This window comes from Pleurodeles waltl, chromosome 11, assembly GCF_031143425.1.
Source record: "Pleurodeles waltl isolate 20211129_DDA chromosome 11, aPleWal1.hap1.20221129, whole genome shotgun sequence".
NCBI lineage: Eukaryota > Metazoa > Chordata > Amphibia > Caudata > Salamandridae > Pleurodeles > Pleurodeles waltl.
In genome coordinates this window covers 932,975,874-932,998,824 of record NC_090450.1, presented here as the reverse complement: position 1 = coordinate 932,998,824, position 22,951 = coordinate 932,975,874, and the positions used below count along the sequence as shown (strand labels likewise).

General features: G+C 44.1%; 1 protein-coding gene across 9 annotated transcripts in view; it reads left to right on the top strand.

Annotated features, from left to right (window-relative positions):
- The window catches only part of NCOR2 (nuclear receptor corepressor 2), a 1,084,598-nt gene that overhangs the window by 377,415 nt on the left and 684,232 nt on the right, over positions 1-22,951 (top strand). For all 9 annotated transcript variants that reach the window (XM_069215021.1, XM_069215023.1, XM_069215022.1 and 6 more), the window contains one exon: positions 20,187-20,243. In XM_069215021.1, the coding sequence (XP_069071122.1) occupies positions 20,187-20,243 (57 nt within the window). The remainder of the gene's footprint in view (positions 1-20,186; positions 20,244-22,951) is intronic.

Genomic DNA, 22,951 nt, shown 5'->3' with positions numbered 1-22,951 from the left:
AGCTGGGGGACAATTAATATGTAAGAATTATAAACTTTAATTTGCAGAGCTGAGACAGCATCCCAGAGACTCGTTTAGTGAGCAAGGTGACCGCATGGAGCGGTGTGGCCTCGCTGTGCTCGAAACATGTTATTTCTAAGAGAAGCCTTAAAGAACAGAGTTCTTCCCAGGGGTGTGCGTAAGGAGTCTTGCAAAGGCACTGTATTATTAGTTTTATAGATAGTGAAATCTGAAAGTACCTTCCGCTGTCCGCTGAGAGTCATCTAACCGAATTGAAGCTGTATTTCTGCTCTTGGTGCTGTTTGAGATCATCTTAGCTGTCCCTGCAGCTTTAGAGCAGTTGAAAAATGAAGTGACGCGGCCACGTACTAGACTGAGGGAACGGCGGAGACTTAGAGAAAAGAGTGCCACATTTTCGCTAAAGGATCTCAGTGGGATAAGAAGATCCAATGTTAGTTATATATAGCTAAGATTGACTGTCAGATGATGTGCTATTAAGATTCAACATTTTCATAAACTGACTATATTGCACTGTTAAGCCTATCAATATAAGACTGGCATTACGCATTGGCCCAGGGCGGCTGGATCTAGGCCGCATTTTTAGGATAACCGGGATAGAATCAGTAATCCTAAAATTGTGTACAGACAGTATACCTCAAAAATAAGGGATCTGGTTGCAAATATGAAGTGTTCTTTTTTTCTTAGCAAAGAGTAGCCCTTATTGTTATCTTTAAAGTGATGTCTATTTTTATGCTAAGTGAATTTACCAACATCCTAATTTTAAATAAATGTTGGTTTGATTCCTTTAAATGCTCACATTGTGCTTCTTTGTATCTTGTGCCATGAATTGATTCATGGGCAGACGGATCTCACTTGGTTATAGCAATCCAAGCACTAGTTGCGCATCCTATGTATCACAAATGTAATCATAAAGTAATTCAAAGTCTTGAGCGCTGAGAAAATGTAGACTTTTATTCTTGCCTGAAATAAGGATCTGCTTCATTACTGCCAGGTTCACACTTTAAACATAGGGAGAGACATTTTTGCCTGAAAATGAGTTCATTCCATTCATCCTCACCTGACATGTGTATCATCCAGCCTCCAAGACTCATTCCTCAAAAGACATCACAAAATCACTTTCTCCAGTCCTGTTCCCCACATCAGCTGTTCAGGAGTCCCACACTCATCCTTCACCTGGCAGTGTTCCCATCATATATCATCCATACCACCTGTGCCATTGACTTGCTACCCATCATTACACCATTTGATTACATTTCATCCTGTCTGATCATCTCCAAATCTCATCCATTTGCTTACAAAACTCCGACACACAGAAGCCCTAACTTGTGCCATTTTCCCCTAGCCCCATAACCATCCAACCCCTATTTTCCTGTCAAACTCGAACCCTGGTATTACCGAATCAATGCAAGTGTTACCTTTTCCTTGGCCCTACCTAAAACCTTGTATACTCTGTGCCGTGAGACAGTGCACTGCGTGCCCCAGTAATTACATCACGTTGGTATTCACAGAAGTGAATCCTGAAGATCACCAATGTACCACACTGGTGAAGAGAGAAGCAATTTCTTAAGTGGTGAGCCGAGATATGTCTTTAATCACTGTTTGGCCTCCCCAGGCCTTAGTATTATTATGGATGGGAGCGGAGTCTCTACATGGGAGATGCCTGATGAAGTGTATATACAGCCACTGTTGAGTAGGGGATTGGTACCCTGGGCAGTGCATCATCTTGCGGGCCCAGGTGAGTGACTTATCCGTGGTGGTCCGCCATGCTTCTGTGCTCCTCGTCGCCCTGCAGCACACATCCGCTAGAATCTGCTTCCATCTTCAGCTTCTCAGCGCGGCACCAGAACTATTTTATTCTCCCACCGTGTCACGCACTGTGGTGTGGCTGCGTGCTTTGTGGCCCTTCCTTAAAGGGCTAGCGAGTGAACTCCAACTGTAAATGTTAAAGCTACTTTAATAGAATGATACATTTCTCACCAGTGAAATCATTCAATTACTTCCACAGCCTTGCAGCATGCTGCCACTTGAGGAAATCACCTCATTTTCTAGTGTTTCTCCATGTAAATGGAGCCTTTAATATGAAATGTAATATTACCGCTCCTGCCACCTGCAAAATAATGAAAGCACTTGCGAAAAAATTCTTTCATAAACCATAGACCAGAAGGCAGGAGTAATCATTAGCGGTTAACCACCCGTACTCCAACAGATGCAAACCGTGACACAGAATCGAAAGAATGTGCTTTTAATATCATATTTCTATTCTAAGTACTTAACAGCACAAGCCCTGCCATTAGGGGGTACTAAACACTCCCAACCCCAGAACCGCTGCTCAAGACGCATATTTTTTTTATTCTCATCTGTCCTGAAATCTAATGTTTTCAGGTTTGCCCTGTAGAGGCCTGTTTTGATGTCTTGCAGACCTCCAGTAATTAAATAAAAAATCATACATATGTGTATAAGGAGAGGGACTTTGGTCAACCCAGTGGTTTATTAAAATATCACTCAGAATTTCTTTCCACCCACTAAAGCATACAGTAGTGACCTGTGGGTTAGCCCGCTTCAACTATTGCCTCTGTTACACTGCGAGTGACTGCAGTTTTTTTCTGATGGCATGTGAACATCCGCCTTTAAAAAAAAAAAAAAAAAAAAAAAAAAAAAAAAAATTCATTGCTAGTGCCAGTGGGCCAATGTGTTACTTTGCCAATGCATTTTTCTTTCCTTTTGTTAACTTCTTTAGGTCTCGCCTGAGTCAGCGCATCTGCTATGGCTTGCAGAGATCTTTTGTTATCTCAAAATAAAAAGAAACGTCAAAGGGCTTTGAGTCCGCCCGTTATTTTACCATTGGTTGGCTTCATAGTCTGTCTCCTTACTTCTCATTGGTCAGTGGAAGCTCGTTTCATTTTGCCAGTTTCGCTACAACCAACTTTGGGAGGATTTGTGTTTCACCATCTTTAGATTCGACACACACACACCAAAGCATTGAAGGGATTCGGCTGCGTGTGCTTTACAACTACCTTCCATTTGTTACCTCGCCGTGCTTGTTTTTAGGTTGAGCATAGCAAGCGCTGCTTTTCCGAGGTGTTGGTATGCATCTGGGCTTCTAACCATGCCCACCACACGGCCATCACGATCACTCGTTCATGGGCTTGCCTGTCAAAAATCCTTGGTTTCGGTAACTGCTTTACGTTTGTCCCTCCTTAGGGCGGTTTTGTTACCACCTTGGCCATTGACCCTGATACATTGATAATTGCACTTTTGCCGAAAACTCTGACTGTGAGCAAACTTCTTTTTCCTTTTGTCTCTCTCTTCTCGTTCACAGCGGCACTTTGAATCGGCTCCCTTATGTCAACTGTTTTGCTTTTTATTTTCAGTTTGCGTGGCAAGAAAGTTCCATTTAGAAATTTACAACGCTAATAGCTCTAACTCGAGCAAACGCGAGACCCATTGCATTGCAAATGCTTGTTTTAAAACTGGAGCAGGAGGGACTTCTAACTGAAGTACGTAAAGGCGTGGCGTGACTAACTGGTAGTGTCTTTATCCTTCTATGGTTTCTAGTGGGGAGATCATCTTATATTCATGAAACAGTGCCTCCCGGGGGTACCGTGGCAAACAGGATGTAAACATTCCTCAGGGGTCCCAGGCACAGCTAAGGATGGGGACAGGGATGGCATTTTTAAGGAGACAATTACTAACATCTATACTTCGCATCATCCCTTACTTGAGGCCTGTCTCGCAGTCCTTGTAACATCCATGCTATGGGAGATCTCCTTTGCAGATTATGCTTTCCAAGTGGGGAGATGTCCTTTTTAAGCCCAGAGCTCTCTAGTTGTCTTGTGTGAGGAATGATATACTTACCACTATAACTGAAGGCCTTCAACTAAAGTAAGGCAAACTGCCATTAAATAAAAGCACAGGACTGGTTTAGGATCTTAAATATTACATGAGGCATTTTGAAAGCTTGGTGAGGCCTGCAATTGTTTTGCAATGTATAACTTTGTAATGTATAGCTTTAACACACCCAAAAATAATTGTTGCAAATAACTTGAATTTATGTAGGGATTGCAACCACAGTGTTGAAGTGGCACATACCTGTCAACAAAAGGTATTTTTTTACCTGGTTAAGTTTATTACCTTCAGAAAGATAATTGAGTAAATCAACCCTCCAACGCAGCACGGCAGGTTATATAAGGATCCCTTTGGCAGATGTTCTAACCCACTGGGCTACCCTTCAGTGTAACGAGGTTGGAACATTTCTCAGCGGTCATGCATGGAGAGAGTGTCTAATTCAATCCAAAGTGAAACATTTTTTAGAGCGTAAGATATGTAGAAATGATTCCATGTAGCTGCACGATAAATCCCAGCATGTAAAGTGCTGCTGGATTAGGTTTCACAAAATGTAACACATGATCGGGAATGAGCTAGCATCCCTAGTAATAGACACACCACCCTTTCCTGTTATGAGGCCACAGCTGCCAACTTTGTAACTAGGGTACCAGGTTTGTGACCCGGTGTCAGTTAAACATCCTGTGATTTTGGGAAATTCACTGTCTCCCCGCCTTAAAAAAAACAAATGACTCTGACCTTATGTAATGTAATCTGGTGCTCTGTAAAGCGCAGCAATGCCCTTGGCTTATAAAACGTTAAAAAAAGAAACAAAAAAAGTTAAACATTTTTCGCTATGTCAGAGGACTGGTCAGGGCTCTGTGCCAGACACTGCTCGGGAGGCAATCCTACCACATCCAAAAACAAACAAAACATAAAAGCTTCTCAGTCTGCCGCCAATGTCCTGTGGTGTTTTCACATCCCCCATAATGCATATTGGCTGTGTGGCGGCCCAAATACGAGCCAAGTTTATGCAGGGGTTTCCAGCTCACCATGTGACATCATCTCCTCACCAGGTGACTGTGTGACGGGAGCCAATATCATGTGACACAGAGGGGCATCGGGTGGGTTGGCAGCTTGTCTTATGGACCTTTATCTTGAAACTTCACTCTTTCATTAAGCAACAAGCAGATGCTGTGGTTGAGTAAATTCTCACCCTTGTTTCGCTGGCGTTTCTCCGGTACCTAGATTACTTATCGATAATCTTAGTAACTATCATCTGCTCCCAAAAAGTTGCCTTGAAGGCCTCCCATACTGCGAATTCTGAGGTAGAACCACGATTAATCTCAAAGAGCCTATACACATTCTCATTTCATTTAACCATGTCTGATCGGATAGGAGAGATTTATCAAATTGCCATCTGGATCCATCTTTTGCTGAAAAATCCATTACTAATTGTAATGAATCTATCAAATGATCAGAAAAAGCATTTGCACAAATAGGCGCTGAGCTCCACTTAAGCATGCAACTAAGAAAAAAATCGAAGCGTGAAGCGGAGTTAAATTGGCGTGAGAAACAAGTATACTGCTTATGATCTGCATAGTCTAAACACCCTTGTCCGTCGAAGCCATACAGTCGGAAAACTGCCAGTGCGGTGACCTGACCGCGAGGGCTATTAAGAGCTTTGCGGTGGCTTGGCGGGTGGAAACGGAGATTGCGCTTGACGGGCCAGCGGGAAACACCCACAACAGTGGCCGGCTCATAATAGAGCCGCCGGCAATGTTGCGGTGCGTTGGGTGCAGCAGCACCCTTGGCGCTTTTCACTGTCTGCCCCAAATCAATGTTGTGCAGGTTTTTATTTTTTATGTTTCCACATTATTTGTGATGGGTCCATAGTAATTCACAAAATTCAGAACAGTGTCTAGGACAACCACCCTAACCCTCACCCATATCCATTTTTCGTTCCTTAATACCTCCCTCACATTTTAATTAACGTTGTTTGCCAAGTAAATCGCAGCCCTTCTGGCGGATGCTCCTGCAGATGCAAAGTATGCATAGGGATACCTTCTAGGAATCTAAACATTAGGAGTATTACTCTTAAAATGTGTCTCATGGAAAAAACACCTCCAGCTTAAACAACGTTTGCCAATTCAGCATAGAACCATATTTATGTGAATTTAGGAACCCATTGGCAATGCATGTGGTTATCTTCATATTACGCATCATCAGACAGATCTTGGATAGCTTCGCTCTGTTTAGCAAAACCCATCTTTTCATTGCCCTTTTTTCATTCTTCTCATACTTAAACCTCTTTGCTGCAGAACTCTGCTAGGAATTCCCTTCTCTCCTGCTCTTTTCCCTACTCATGTATGCCCTCGTCCCTTCCCACTGAACCCTGTAGTGCCCCCAACCCCCCTGCTTAACCCCTTGGAGGAAGGAATAGCCCACCTATCCTCCCAGTACTAACACTGGCGCCCTGGAACTGCACCTGGAATCACTATGGTATCCTCTTGTCAGGAGCCCCCCCCTCTCCCCCACCCCCAACTACTCTCCCCCCCCCCCCCCCCTACTCTCTCAAATAGGGAGAAGAAAAATAAGAATTATAAATATATCACAACCACAGATCTGGGTTTTTTCAGTAGGTCCTGGGCCTCCTGAACAGATGAGCAAATGAAATTGGCCCTTAATTAGAACTTTTAGCTTAGATCGCTGTACTATTAAGGCCTGGACCTCTGCTGTTTTAAACTGTCCCACAAGTCTCTGAAATTCCAAGCTAAAGCGAGGAAGACACAAATGAACAGAGTTTGGGAACTGCAGTCTGGGGTGGACCTTGCTACAAGTGTGTGTTGAGCTTTCGTGGGCAGGATTGGTACTCTCTTAGGAAAAACTGAAAAGAAGCAGTTAGCAAGTGCAACGCAGGATCAAAAATAAGTTTTCAATATGGAAGATATTCAGAGCCACTGGACATACCAGCAAGAAAATATATGAAGAGAGTCAACAAATAGGGAAGTTTCTTGCATGGTCTACTAGGAATAAGAAAAACAAGCAGGGTATTGGCTCATTTGAGTATCCCGTTACCAAGGGATTGATCGAAGGGGACAAAGAGATCTCTGAAGCCTTTTTGCAGCATTATAAGAATCTATATGAGTAAGCAGATTTAATTGCCATATCCAGGTTAGAAAAACTCCTGCCCCAAGTGTCTAGGCCATAGGAAAATATTTTTCTAGAGAAAGTAGAGATAGCAGAGGTACTTAAAGCACTTAAGAATATGCCAAACGCCAAAGCTTGCGGTAGTAATGGCATTCCCACTGAGGTATACAAGATATTCACAAAAGAGCTACTCCAATTTATAACTGATCTATTGAATCAAATCGGGAAAGGAAGGGATAGCTGCAAGTCTTTTAAAGAATCGGCTGTAATTAACTTTCTTAAAAAAGACAAATCACCTACGAATGTTAACTTGTACAGACCAATCAGTTTCCTAAACGCCAATTATAAGTTATTTACTAAAATATGGGCCTCACAAATCATTCCAATAGCTCAGTCAATTATACATAAGGATCAGGGTTTTTCTTCCCAAATAGTCAAATCTCAGCAAATACCATTTTTTTTTATATAAGCTATTTTTTCTAATTACCAAGCAAAAGCAATGTATTGATGATGGACACAGAGAAGGCTTTCAACCTGGTAAATTGGGAGGCCACATTCTATTTTTAAACACAGTTCGAATTCTTGCAGCCATTCCTCATAATGCGTGAGAATCCTTATCAAAATGCTACAACTAAAATCACAAATTTAAAAGAAGCAGGTTTGGTGAAAATCAATAGAGGCACTCACCAAGAGTACCCTGTGTCCTCTATTTTCTTCACGTTTTTGTTTATAAAATCCCTGGGATTACCAATACACAATAGAGATTCAGTGGTACGACCAATCACAAAAATGGCAAAAATCCAACTTTTCGCTGATGATATAGTATTTCATCCTAAGGTCGATCTGACTAGTATTCAAAGGATGCTGAATGAAATCAAAGAATACACAGAGATATGAACCTATAAACTTAATCAGGCCAAAACAGAGGATTTACTATTTGATGCGAGACTAACTGATCTCCTGCAAGGTCTATAGCACCAGTGGACATCTCAGTGTCCTATCTGTTATAAAAGATTTCACATTATCAACGAATATGCACAATTATTTGCAGTTAAATTACAAAGTCACATTTAATAAAGTTAAAAACTTACTAGAACGATGAAGTTTGCTTCTTTTATCATTGATCGGAATAGTCATGTTAGTTCAAATGTCTCTTACCCTCATTTTGTATTTTTTTTTCCAACCTTCCAATCCAAATGAACTTGGCTTTTTTTTAAATAATTTGATAAGCTCCTCAAAAAATGTATCTGGAACAGCAAGCACCCTAGGGTAAAATTTTCCATTTTACAACTGGACAAGTTCAAGGGGGTTTGGCCCTGCCACGTTTTCAGACTTATCAAGCCGATCTTCTGGCGGTTTTCAGAATTTTTAAGGGAACATTTTATTTAGTGCACTTGGGCAAAAAGTTTTAGAAAATCATACTACTGGAGTTGTTCATTTCCTGAAGAGGGGTTAAAAGCAATTTCTGCACAGTAGCACTTTAATATCAGATGGTTGAGTTTGTGTGTATGATCTGGGGGGAAATGTAAAAGGTAACAGCATATGTTAATATTTAAATATGTGATTTGACAGGTAATTGTTTTTTTTTCTTATGCTGTTTTTCCCTCCACGATTATATTGCTCAATAATAAAATAGAAATCTTAGTAACACTAAATAACTAATGAGAATGTAGCAAGCATAAAGCAGGTGCCTGATTGAACACACCACAGTAACAAGCGTTAGCAACACCAGTAGGTCTTGCCTATGAGAGCTGTTATTGGCTTTGTCAGTATCTTTAGCCATGTTGTGAATCGCCTCACATGCTGTGCAAAATTGCTAAAAGCTTTTAAAAAGTGCTATGACGCGGAGCATTGCTTTACAATATGGATAAAAAACATTGATAAGGCCATTAGCTCTCTAACTTGAGACCAATTGACTTTGACAATGCTTGTTTAACATGTCATCCATGCGTGTTGAATTCTATATTTTCAGGTTACAGTGACTGCACCAATAAGATTCTTATTTTCATGAGACATGCATTAAAACTAAGAAGGGTTTTTATATTTGTTCTAAGGACACCTATCTTCCAGGAAGGACACCGTAGTGTTCTATTAAAATAATATCTGATGGTTAACTTTTGTTTAATTCAAAATTATTGCAAGCATATGGCAGCTATTTTTAGGCGGCATGTTTTCTTATTTTTTCCTTATTTTTATTTTTCTGCCATATGCTTCATTATAATTTAAAATAAGCATCGCACCAGCAGAGCTCATCAAGAACAGCCTGTTGGCTTGGCCAGTGCTTGTTAGCTTTGAGCTCTCTTTTACTCATGTCAGAAGCTGTCACATCCTTGAAGATATAGCCGTATCCCATCTGCCACCCTCTGTAAGCTTTTAGCCTCTTTTGACATTAAAGTTATGCAGATCTCGGTCTATACATATAAAATAAAATCACGATAACTCCATTTGGGGGTACATTTTCATAAAGAAAAAGGCGGCCTCAAATCTAGCTCAACTGGAAGCCAGGTGATTAAATGCTTCTTTTGTGAGCGCATTTAAAAGTTGCCTCTTGCAGTCTTTCACTGTATAGGAGTCACAGGCTGCACCCAGGGCTGAGATTCCCTGTACAGTTTAAAATGCACATGTTGGAATACAATGCATTTTCATTCATAAAAATATGTTTTTTAAACTGCTGAGATCCATGGCCAAGACTCCCGTTTTTAAGATTTCAACACAGCACAGAGGCTGGGAGAGACTTCTTGTACTTACAAAATGATAGAGAGTGGGTGGTCCCAGGGGGCGTCACAAAGAAGAGTGTCTTTCTAGAACATCAAAGACCTGAAATTTGTGAGTTTGGGAAATTTAGGAAGAGGTCATAGCACTACCACCTTTCTGGCTAAAAAAGCCACTTCGAGTAGTTTGTGCTGTGTGTGGCTGTGATTCTGCTGTGGTTCACTGCAACCTCTCTGGGACATTTATTCTGGTCTTACGAGGCCAAGGAGGCTCATTTTTAGTTTTTAATTTAGTTTTAGTTCTCGATGTCTCTTCCTTGTGCTTCCTCAGTCCATCATTACAGAGCTACGGCATGTCACGGATGGAAACAATATTATGTCATGGGTGATGTGGCCAGTTGTTTTGTGATTCACAGTTTTGTGTGAATGGGTCAGTGGTGGCACCCTGTATCTCTTCTAGGTATTGCCATCCAGACATGTTGGTTTTGCCAATGGTTGTTAATAAAGTACTTCAGACAAAACTTAGAGCGTGCTGCTTGGAGATGCGTGCTGCTTGGAGATGCGTGCTGCTTGGAGATGGTGTCTTCTTTACTGTCCTGGCATGTTAAAACTGCTGCTGTTCATGCCTTAGCACCTCCCACTAACATGCTTTTCGTGTCTGATGACGGAATTCTAGATGTACAATATTAGGCGTATTGCAGGAACTTCCCCTTGTAGGAAAAACAAAAATAAATGTTGCCAACCAGCTGTGTGGTGGCAGCTTTTTAAAAAAAAATCTGCATTTTCTATCTTGGAGATAAAACAAGAAAGCGAGGGAGTTCGTTTTTAAAATAAATTGAGTGAGATATTTCTAAACTGAGCCTCCTTGAGTCTATACAAGCAGGGATGTCCTCAAACCATTTACCTTTAGGCTTGCTTTGCAATCTCTTCACTTTTTTGCTTTGTCTCTTTGTTCCTTCCTAAGTTCACATAGAACTTTTGGAGCAGAAAGAGGCCCTCCGATAACTCCCCTATAAATAAATAAGAGTTTGAAAATCAGATATACTACTTTTGTCGTTCTCCTTAGAATCTGCTGTTGTGTTTTACTCAGAGGTGAATAATTGGCTGTGGAAACCATATTTTACATCATAACATCCTAGGTTCTGCTATGTTGGAGGTTTTGCTTTAGATTTCCAGTTTTAGAAGTTTAACACAAAAGAGGTGTATATGGTGGCTTGAATAGGTGCAGGTGGATTCAGGTTTGAACTGTATCTTTGGTGTTTTGCAGCATAAATTTTGTCTGGATTCACATGCTGTGCATTATTCCCCCATCTAGTGATTGAGTCCGGGATTCTCCCCTTGTAGTCAGTCCTTTTTTCTCTCTCTCTCTCTTTTTTCATTTTTGTTGGATCTCAACGTATCCACTACTTGGAGCCTTATCCAGCCTCCTGTGACATCATAGGCCCTCCCCGGAAGCTCCTCTCGTGGTCGCCATCTTCAGATTATTTTTTCCGCTGTTGAGTCTAAATGCAGAGCTGAAGGATCCCTAGGTTGTTGGGAAAAATTGAAGCTTTTTTCAAAGTTCGCTGAAGAATTTTGGAAGAACACTGAAAAACGCCGAAAAAGATAACTCTTAGAGCTCATTCCATCGGAGGGATCACTGACACAAGAATGTCCGGAGAGGGAGCTCCCTGTTCCACATGATGGAGAAGACCCCTTTCTGTACCAACTGCCATCACAAATTCGCTCAGAAAGACCAGCACCAGGTGTGTAACCTTTGCCTGCCACCTGACCACATTAGCGAGGTCTGTGAGGCGTGTGCTGGGTTCAAAGCGAAACGTTAAAGGCTGGGCAAAAGCAGAGGCAGGTGCACTGTGCCATGCAAGGCCAGAAGCAAGCACCATCCCTGAAAGATCTGGGTCTCTCCGGTGATGACAATATCGCCGAAGGAGCAGAGGGAGAAAGCTTGCATGTGGAGCCGAGAATCGTTGACGTCAAACACTGAATTCGAGGGAGAAGACACCGCAGGTAACCCCAAAAAAATCATACGAGGGGGGCTTGACCTCAGAGTCAAAAACACCAAAAGCTGCTTCAGCGCTGAGGAAATCGCTGACCGAAGGCAATCGGACTTCAAAAGAACCCCTCAGGTCCCAGTCCAAGGATACTGCAGGCGGTAGAATGAAGGAAAAGACAGCTGTTGAAAGATGATCGAAGTTGAAACGTCTGTCTTGAAAGAAACAAGAGGAGGGGAGACAGTGAAAAAGTTGTTGACCAAAAAACCATTGAAAGACACCTTGACATTGAAAAGTAAAGCTTTGATGACCAAGATCGATCCGCAAAGATAGAGAAGAAAAGGTGGTGTCTTGAGGCAGAGATGGCATCTCTCTTGCAAAAGAAAAAAGATTTCAATGCCTCACTTTGAGAGTTCAAAATCCCACAAAAGCCTTCAACACAAAAGGAGCATCAAGAAAAGCAGGTTGGGGAGTTAGAACCACCTTTAATTCCAGACGCCAAGAAAAAGAACAGCAATACATCTTTGTGGAAAAAGGGGCAGAGAGCATGGAAGTGTTCCAAGATTATGAGGGCTCGGAATATACTGAAACACAAGGTAGGATGTCGGAACAGACTCTCCTGAGGAGGCAGAAGACGCATACCACTCTAGGCCATCACCTTCTGATGATATTACAATGTATGGACCAATCATAAAAGGAGCTGTAGACAAATATGGTGTCCAACTAGAGGAAGAAGAATCTCAATCCTGCTTCTTCTTGGAAACTCTTACTTTACTGGCCAAAAAATAAAACATTTTTTGCCCATAGTTCATAGCATCCTCGATCAAGGGAGAGAAGCATTCAAAGAACCTGCAAAATGAAGAGCAATAACACTAAGGGCGGAAAAGAAGTAGAAGCACCACTCCAAGGACCCTGCTTATATTAAAGGTAGTGTGAGCAGACTGCAACAGTGCTTCCATGGCCAGAAAGAGGGCAACTATTCCAGCAACATCGGGACCACCCCCAGATGAATAGAGTAAAAGGATGGACTTGGTTGGCAGGAAATTGGAAAGGGGTGCAGCTAACCAATGGATGATAGCCAACTCAAATGCTCTCCTGAATAGGTACGCTTACCAGCAGTGGGAAGAAATGGGGGAATTAATGAAGCATCTGCCCGAGCAGTACTGGAAAAAAACAGCATCCCTTGCAGAGGAAGGGAAAATATATATCAAATACCTGCTTAAAATCAGCAGCAGACATGGCAAGTTGCCAGATGATGGCAGGAACAACCCTTAGATGCAATACTTGGACAAGAATATTGGGGTTCAAGCCAGAAGTCCAAGCCAACATCATTAATGCACCATTTAACGGAGAGCAGTTATTTGGAAGTAGAGCAGATGAGACCCTGCGACAACTAAAGAAAGACAATGACACTGCAAAGTCCATGGGCGCCTTAAAATTCAGAGGAAACGTAAGGAGAGGAACACAAATGAGCAGAAGACCATCAGGGAAAAAAAAGTTTCCAAGCGACAACATCTCATCAGGGGTTCCAAAGCACACCTCAGACCGTCATCGTCTGAACAATGGCAGTATCAGCCTCATGCAAGACAGTCCTATCGGGGACAAGCATGTGGAAGAGCTCAACCACACAAGGGAGGATCAACTTCCTCAGCAAAGTGACTGTGCAGAACCTCTACACCTCTCACACGCAACACCTGTGGGAGGGAGAATAAAATACTCCCTTCAATAGTGGAGGAAGATAATGTCTGAAAATTCGATTTTGAATATCATATCAATTTTGGATATTGCATAGAATGAATTAAGAAGCCACCTGTAAGGGCACTAAAGAAAAGAACACATACAAGGGAAGAAACATCTCGACTAATCAAGGAAGTAGAGGATTTCATGCAAAATGAAGCAATAGAAAAAGTCCCAAAAAAGAGATCAAGCAGGGAAGCTACTCAACAAATTTCTTGATTCCAAAACCAGATGGAAGCCTATGGCCAATTCTGAATTATAAAAACACAAAAATTCAAATTCAAAACTCTGCAAGAAGTAATTCCAGGACTACAAAGGAGAGACTATCTAGCAACAATAGATCTGAAAGATGCATACTTGCACATTCCAATGAATCACAGTCATAAAACATATTTACGGTTTGTTGTGAACAAAAAATATGATCAATTCAAAGTATAGGCTTAAAATCTGCACTAAGATTTTTCACGAAATGCTTGGCAGTGGGGCAGCATATTTGAGAAGGCAGGGGGATGCAGACGACTGGCTTATAAGAGCACACTCTGCAAGAAAATGCAAAAAAGATCTACAAGAGGTGATATCTACACTAACCAAACTAGGATTTTCAATAAATACAGAAACATTCTCCACAAGACTAGAACAGGAAAATATATTTCTGGGTGTGAGAATCAACTCAGTAGAAGCAAAGGCTTATCGCAGTGAAAAAAGGATCGTATCCATTCTACAAGAAGCTCACGGGTACCAGAAGGGACAGTCCTTGACAATGAGGACTGTGGGGAAGATATTGGGACAGTGGCCTCATGCATACTGATTATCCCACAAGCGAGGCTTCACATGAGACCAATCCAGGAATGGCTACAAACACAATGGTCACAAGCCACAGGGAGTTGAGAGGATATAGTGGGTGTCATGCTACAAATACAGGAAGAAACGGTGTGGTGGAACAAAACACATCCAACAGCAGGAAGACTCTTCACAGAACCAACTCCAACAGTGACCAACACTACAGACACCTCACATATGGGTTGGGGAGTGCTTGTGGGCTCCCTCACGATCAGAGGTGTTCGGAAGGAGCAGGAGGCAGTACAACATATCAGCACTCTGGAACTGAAAACAGTGTTCCTAGCCTTAAAAGCCTTTCAGACGCAATTGTAGGTAAAGACCATTCTGATCCAAACGGACAATACCACAACAATGTTTTAGATCAACTGACAGGGAGGGACGCAATCCTTTGTTCTTTTGAAGCAAGCACAGGAAATCTGGAAGCGGGCACAGCGGAGAAAAGTACACTGAACAGTGATTCACCTCCCTGGGAAAGACAATATTCAAGTGGACAAATTAAGCGGACAAGCTTCACCCATGATCCCCCCCCCCCCCACCCCGTCAAGTGGGAACACAATCAATCAATCAAGCAATACTCAAACTGATTTTCCAATAGTAGGGAACACCAGAAGTAGACTTATTTGCCATACAGGCAAACACAAAATGCCAATACTTTGCTTCCAGGCACCCAGACTACTAGTCTCTGGGGAATGCCCTGTCGCTAAACTGGTCAGGGAAATTTGCCTAATCCTTTCCCCTGATACCGCTCTTGCACAGGGTAGTCAACAAATCCATACACAACAATGTGAAGCTGATACTTATCACCCCACAGGGAGCAAGACAGGCATGGTGTTCAGAACTAATACAAATGGCACAGGGCAGCATTCTAAAACTACCAAAGAGACAAGACTTGCTGTCGATGCACGGAGGCAGAGTGCTGCATCCGGAACCAGGGTCGCTAATGCTGGCAGCACGGCTCCTGATTACATCAGAGTTTGGCCATCTAGACTTAGCGGAAAAGACAATGAGGCAAGAAAGCCAACAACCAGAAAATCATATGTTGCGAAATGGTAAAGATTCTCAATGGGGTGCCAAAATCAGGCTTATTACATCAAAATACGACAGATGTGGTAGTTCTTAAATACCTCGCACATCTTCTAGACTGCAAACTTACTTATACATCATTATAAGTTCACTAACTTTCTGGATTCATAGGCGACCCTCCCACCTCCCCTAGGACATGGAGGAAGGAAAGAAAAAATCGAGTATCTGAAGATGGTGACCATGAGAGGAGCTTCCGGGAAAGACATTTAACGTCACAGGAGGCTGGATAAGGCACCAGACAGATAGAGGAAGAAGGTAAATGAAAGTGCTTTAGTTATATGCAGGGCCATTGTAATTATGTGGCAGAGGACCAAATTATGTGGCAGGGCTGACCAATTTATGTGGTATGAAAAGTCCAGTTATGCATTTAGAACAACGATAGCTCTAACTCAAGCAAATGAGACGTATTACATTGCAAATGCTTATTTTTTACAGTGTGAACGTGCACCCATGAGGCCCCCTCACAGCTCTTTTGAATGACTACAAACATTACATGCTTCAAAAAAATTAGCAGAATTTTAAAAATAGACGGGTGCAGCAGCAGTCTACCTGTATGTTGATTTGTACTCTGACTTTCAGATAGTCTATCTCTGATGATGCAGAATAGCTGTTTTCTTCGTGGATCAGAGATGAAGAACCCGCTCTGCCTTTGGTTAAAAAATAAAAAACATAAAACACAACCCTCTGGTTTACCCATGATTGGGCTCGTGCCTGCATTTGTATAGGTCTCAAAGTGTCCTTGGTCCCAGCTCAGGAAGGGCAAACAGGTGATCAAATTCCTGCCTTTTGACTGGAGGAAAGAGGTTGCAAATCACACTAGCTATCTCCAGAGCGGATTACTCCATGTTTTTTCTTATTTGTATGTAAATAAAAAACACTTCCCCTAGTAGAAGTCTAACATCAAGCTGCTCACCTCAGCTTCCAGTGTGATGTGTGTTAACAGCTCTCCAGTAGTAAAGCAAATCCAAGGTTTGTCCATTGCAAGCAGGATAGCCTTGCCTCGTCTAACCATCACCCTGGCGATCACGTCCTCTGTACCTGCTGCACGCAACCGTAAATTCACACCATCGTCTCAAAAACTGACAAATCAAGGTTGAATGATGCGCCTTCCATATACAGTGGAGAGCAGCTGCGGAACTGCTAACCACTGACTTAACTCGCATCAGATTTCACTCTCCTTAAGTGTCTACAAACATGTCTATTCAGGAAACGCTTCAGATGCTAACCGTGGCCACTCCCATTGGAATATCTATAGTTTATCTCTCGTCTCTATCCCTGGCCATCACCATTTTGACCCTTTTTCCTTCCTATGAATTTTTTTTTTGTTTTGCTAGTGTTTAGAAGCAACTCACAATGGGCTTTGGCGCTTTCCAAATTAGTAAAAAATGTGAATTTGGTATCCGTACATCTGCAATTCATAGAGGGGAGCTACAGAAAAAGAGAATCGGACCTAACGTCTACACCGTTCTCAATACTATTGCAGTGCCTAGAAGCTTTCCTTAGTATCACACTCACATAATTCACCACCCTTTGCACTTTAGGAAGCTTTTTGGAACATTGTTTGTGGAATCAATGCTGTGGGTGCGTCGTCCGTCTTCCCACCGTCTGCCCAGTCCGCCCCCATCCCTCCATGATTCCTGACCCGGTTTTCCCAGCTCCTGTGTATTTCAAGAACGGCGTTCACATGCCGAGCTCCCCTCGAGTCACAAGGCAAGCTTTAACGTGAATGGAAATTCGCACAGGCTCAGCCAAGGCCTGGCCCTGGGCGGCCGCCTGCCCCCGTGCTATTAATAAGCTTGGGAGCAGAGTTTCACGGTGTCCCCAAGACTGAGTTGACCGGTCCAGTCAAGGACTTCCCTTTTTTACTTCTAAATTCTTCCCTAAATAGCGGCACTTCCCCCTCCGACCCGGACTCTGAAGGACCCCCCTCGTGGGATGTGCTGAGCGCTTTGTACGTATCCTGTGGCTTTTATGCGCCATTGAATTGTCGATTAGAACTGCTAAGATTTCATTAAAAAAAAAAAACGAATCAAGTTATTTGATCATCTGATGACCATATTCAATCCTCCCTGCCAAATTTGTTTTGCCCTTTGACCTTCAGTCTCTCGCTGTCATGTGAAAAGCCCTAGTGACAGTTCCCCATTACTTTAAATTTGTGCCAAAAATACTTTTTGTTGAAAACAGGTGTGTCCACCATAGGCCCGGAAGAGTTGGAGTCCTGCCAGATCTTAAGGTTAACCACTGATTATTGAAAGTAGTCCCATTTTGATGTATCCTATGAAAATGTATTTTATGTCATTATCCATGGACCAGACTTTCCTGGAGCCATGCTGGACGCTCCTGCTGTACATTGCAGCAAAGTGGGAGAACCTGCCGGGGCTGACGGCCTCTGCAAGAGATGTTCTGTTTACGTTGCTAGGCCAGCAGCAGGTCTCCATAATACTGCTGTGAAAAGAGCAAGAGGAGTGGGTGTGCCTTGGGTACCACCGGATTGCAGAGATGATGTGTAGTTCCAGAGATACAGGGCTTTATCTTGACCCCCTGAAAAGTTTGATCGGCAGCACGGCACCGAAGCACCACACAGGGTGGAAGTTTGTGTTTGTCGAAGTTGTTCAAGTGATGGGACACGGTGTGAGGGACGCCTGTCATTGATTGTCAAAGCTAGTTAGAAGAGGTGATACTGCTCTATAATACTATAGCCCCGCCCTCTTCTGCCATACTTGCCACCCCCCACACCCTATTCTCTACTGCTCTGTCCTCAGGGCAAGTCCATCACAGCATCTTCCCCTTGGCCTCTTATTCTGTGAAATAGGAGCTTTCTTTCTAATAAGCCAGCAGTCAGTCACAGAGCATCGGCTTCTGTCTTGTCTGTCAGATAGGGTGCTTTCTCCATCTAGATCACTGGATCTTTCTGTCCTTACAGCCAACTCCACAGTGCAGCCACCCATACAACACAAACTACTTAAAATCTTAACGCCGTGCTGTCATGCAGGCGACGCAGCCATCGCGACAGCATGTCACTCACCATCAGTACCAGACCAGGCACCGTGTCTCTGGCACCAGACCCATGCACCAGCCTCCGCTATTGAATGTGTATAACTCATGTATCCCCCCACACGCCGACTAAACGTGGACACCCCCACCTTTTCCAGATGCTGTCACATTTCTGCACACCCACCACAGTGCAAAAAAGTCAACCACCCACTGATTGTGTGTCAGTGTTCGCACCAGAGACACTACCCTCTCCCCCTGCGTCAGCCTTACGCGCCTCCTGCCTGATCCCAGCGCCCCTTGACCAACTTATCCTGCATGCACACAACCACCCAAGGACCACCGTCCATCAGACATGAAACCTGCCTCATGCAGACTACATCATAGCACCATAGTCCATCAGACATATAGCCTGTTGCTCATATCACACACAAACGCCATGCGAACACCAGCATGCCCTCCTTTTGTAGTCGAGGCCTCGGGTACTTTGTAACATTTTAAAGGGGTGTGAGGTTGTTGGGTGCAGGGGTAGGTCTTGGGGTCAGGATTCTGGAAATGGTTGAACAGGGCCAGGGTATTAGGTCTGTTCTGGTTCGAAAGGCAGACAGGTGGATCCAAGAAACTAACGGAAAAGAGACCTCCTAAATTAAAATGACACTTTACTAGACTGCAAGCCACAAAATGAAATGTGTCCGTTCTCTTTATTGCCGATGTTACCTGTTGAAATTATACTTATTGTGTTCCCCTTTTAAGAATGGAAGTTTCAGTCTGCCCTGCTGCAGTTCATTATGCACTGCATGTGACATACAGATGTCTGCAGCCTGCTCTCAACCCACTGAGCTAGCCGACTGGCTAGGAATCACGCGGCCAACACTGACCAAAATGCTGAGACGTTCCAAATTCAGGAACCCTTTATTAAATGAAGCGTTTCTGCATTTACGCACTTTGACCATCTCCCATTGGGTTGAAGGAGCGCTGTTATGTGGTCATATGGTCGTATCCTTGCAGGGCTGACTCGGCCTTTGGACCTTCTGAGGTTGATGAAATGTATACTGTAGAGTTGTGTATCGGTGACCTATTATTGCGCTACTCAGATATGCCAACCAACCAACATTCACCCGACCCTCAAAGGCAGGGTGCCCTCTGTTGACAACCTCTTTACTTCTTACTGTACACATGCACTCCAGCGCCTAGGAGCGCGTTAGCTACATATGGCGCTTTACAGAGCACCATACATTGAATTAAGAGAAGCCCTTGCCACAGACTGTTCAATTAGTAACCCTCGAGCCTGTTGTGACATGTGTTTCTGTTTTATGCCATGAGCTTAGGGTGGGAGGTGGGGTGAGCGAGCGAGTGAGTCAAGGGCAGCTTGAAGCGCTGCAGTCACGTGACCCCGCAAGGCGCTGGAGCCCACGAAGATTGCTCACTTTCTCGCTCTCACGCTGTGAACGCTCTCCGGGTAATTGAAAAACACGCTGAGGCTTGAAAAATGAAGGAGAAATGAATCTGTCGCCGAGGGGGGCGGAAACGCAAGCTCTGCCGCTAACAAATGGGGCGCGGGGGTGCTCCTTATGGAGCGTGGGTGTATGGCTTTTGAAATTCTCTGCTGCCAGGCGGATACAGCACTTTTCATTCCAACTATAGCCCTTGCTGCAATTCATGAACATGCATTATGTGTAACTGAATGTATATACAGCGCGTATTACCCCGACGAGGCCTTGAAGCGCTTTACTCGTCCGTAAACCCAGCATGTGCGGCATCAGTACAGCGCTTTTCTTCCTCCAGCGCATCATCGGAAGACCTAAACTGAGAAGGCCTCTTTATTTTGTTTTCTTTGCAGAAGAAAGCTCAAGCCGCCCACAGGATACTGGAAGGGCTGGGGCCGCAGGTGGAGTTGGTAAGTCTTGGCGCTTTGCCTGGCGGGGAGGGTGGGCAGTGGGCCAGCCTCCAGGCGCTGCCCAGGACGGAAGTCTGCGAGGGGAGTGTGACTGCAGAGTAATCACGCCGGCCTCGGTTCATAGCGAGGGACTTTAACCCTTCACGCGCCCGACCTTTAGGAAGCGAAGTGTCACGTGGCGCTGCGAGGCGCTTGGCGAGAAGGCATGCTGCTTGCTGATGAGGTACCAGACCTTCTCAGCGCATGCTTTGGCTTTTTGCAACCCTTAGAAAGCTAGATGTTCCGCCTTCTTGCAAGTAAAGCGCACTGAGGGAACGGGTAAACGCCTGTCTTTAATAAGTGATAAATCAGTGTTTTTGTATTTTAGAAAACGTGCTTGGGGGTCAGTTTGAGTGCCATATGTTGAAACAAAGGAGGTTGCAATATAGGACAACTTGTTTTGCTTTGTACTCTTTTCCGACAGCATTTTCTGACATGATTGTGTAAAGGGGAGGAGTAAAACTTGCTGAAGTCGTGGGTGTCGGCCTGTGACGTTCCACTTACGGTCTGACTCAGTGGCGAGAGAAGCTGTGTTATTGTGTTGAGTGGGTGTGTTACAGTGGCGAGTGAAGTTGTGTTATTGTGTTGAGTGGTTGTGTTACAGTGGCGAGTGAAGCTGTGTTATTGTGTTGAGTGGGTGCGTTACAGTGGCGAGTGAAGCTGTGTTATTGTGTTGAGTGGGTGCGTTACAGTGGCGAGTGAAGCTGTGTTATTGTGTTGAGTGGGTGCGTTACAGTGGCGAGTGAAGCTGTTATTGTGTTGAGTGGGTGTGTTACAGTGGAGAGTGAAGGTTGCGTCATTGGTTGAGTGGTTCATTGGCGAGTGAAGCTGTGTTATTGTGTTGAGTGGGTGCGTTACAGTGGCGAGTGAAGTTGTGTTATTGTGTTGAGTGGGTGCGTTACAGTGGAGAGTCGAGCTGTGTTGTGGGTGTGTTGCAGTGGCGAGAGAAATTGTGTTATTGTGTTGAGTGGGTGTGTTACAGTGGCGAGAGAAATTGTGTTGAGTGGGTGTGTTACAGTGGCGAAAGAAATGGTGTTCTTGTGTTGAGTGGGTGTGTTACAGTGGAGACTTAAGTTGTGTTGGGTGGGTGTGTTACAGTGACGAGAGAAATTGTGTTATTGTGTTGAGTGGGTGTGTTACAGTGGAGACTGAAGGCTATGTCACTGTGTCTCAGGGGAGGTGTCGCGCGGGGGCCCTCTGTTCCTATAGTGAGTTACCCTTTAGCGGGGGCTGTTTTGATGACCCGTGCGATCTGTCTCATGGGGGGGGGGGGGTGTTGCAGCGATGATTGGTAGCAGTGTTCTGGCAACAAGTTTGGAGCTTGCTTGTGAATGGTGCTATCTATGTACACTCAATGAATCAGGGTTCTTCTGGTTAGTGGGTGCTGTCCCGGAGAGCCCGTGTTGTCCTGGTGAGGGGGTGTGGAATGAGTGGGTGCTTTCCTGGTGTGGGGGGTGAGTGGCTCGAGTCCTGGTTAGGTGGTGAATAGCCTCTGTCCTGGTGAGGGGGGGAGGAATAGCTTCTGTGCAGCTGAGGGAGGTGGGGGAGGGGGGGAGGAGAGAGGGTGAGTAGCCTCTGTCCGGGTGAGTGCTGGTGAGTGAGTGAGAGTGAGTGAGCGGGGGCTGTCCTGGTGAGGGGGATGTGTGCTGCCCTGATGGGTGATTGAGGGCTCTTCCTGTGAGTGGCTTCTGTATCCGAGTGGCCTGTTGTATGCATGTATGATACAGCGGTATCAGAAGGGGAGGGGCATGTGCCATGGCGGATATTGTGGGCTGGGGTAGCCGGGCATTGGTTGCTACTAGTGTGCATTGAACCGTCTGAGGTGTGGGGCGGCACCTTACAACAGCTCAGCTCTGGCCACCAATCGGATCGCGGATACTACTGAAGCAGGAAGTGTTGTATTGACTTGGCAGATGGTCCCATGCTCCAAAGCAATACAGTTTGTTCACCAGACTTTACTCATTTTAGAGAGCTGGTTTAATATTCGTCCACACCCTAAACACTTTACTGGCTCAAACTTCAGCTGATTGGTGTGTTTGACATTGTTACCGTGACCCATGACCATCACTTGAGGTTGCTTCCTGTATGGCCAACACCCAGTTCTAACTAGAGTAGGTTCCTTTATGTGTGGTCGTCAGAATATTACCAGTGAAAAGTGGTAGGCTGACAACCCGTGCTTCAAGTTCCATGTACTCTGTAGTTTCTTTTGTCTAGAGAGAGTTCCCCGACTATAGAAATCTGAAGAATTGACCAGACGAACATAATTTCCTAGAAGAGATAAATTTGGCACATTTTCACTAAACCCTCCGCGCAGTTGTCCCTCAATGTCCACCTCTTGCAATGGCAGGTAGCAGAGGGGTTTATTTGCCCTTTGCAGTGGTCACGGGCTGGAATCACAGTAGGTACACTTAAGCTTTCATTGTTTTATGGCCCATAAATGTGAGTGCTTTTACACCGGGAGACTGTGCGACAGCATGTATAGTGTGTATTAATTGGGTAGGGTGTTTGCTAGCTAAAAATATTCCCTAAAAAGTACAGTGATTCCCACCCATAGAAGTGGCGTGCCTCATTATATGGCCCCTCCTCACTGTAGTTTCAAAAATACTCCACGGTGGGCTCTTCCTGGAGCTATTTTTAGGATTTTAAGATTATTTGTTCCCTAAGAGTCA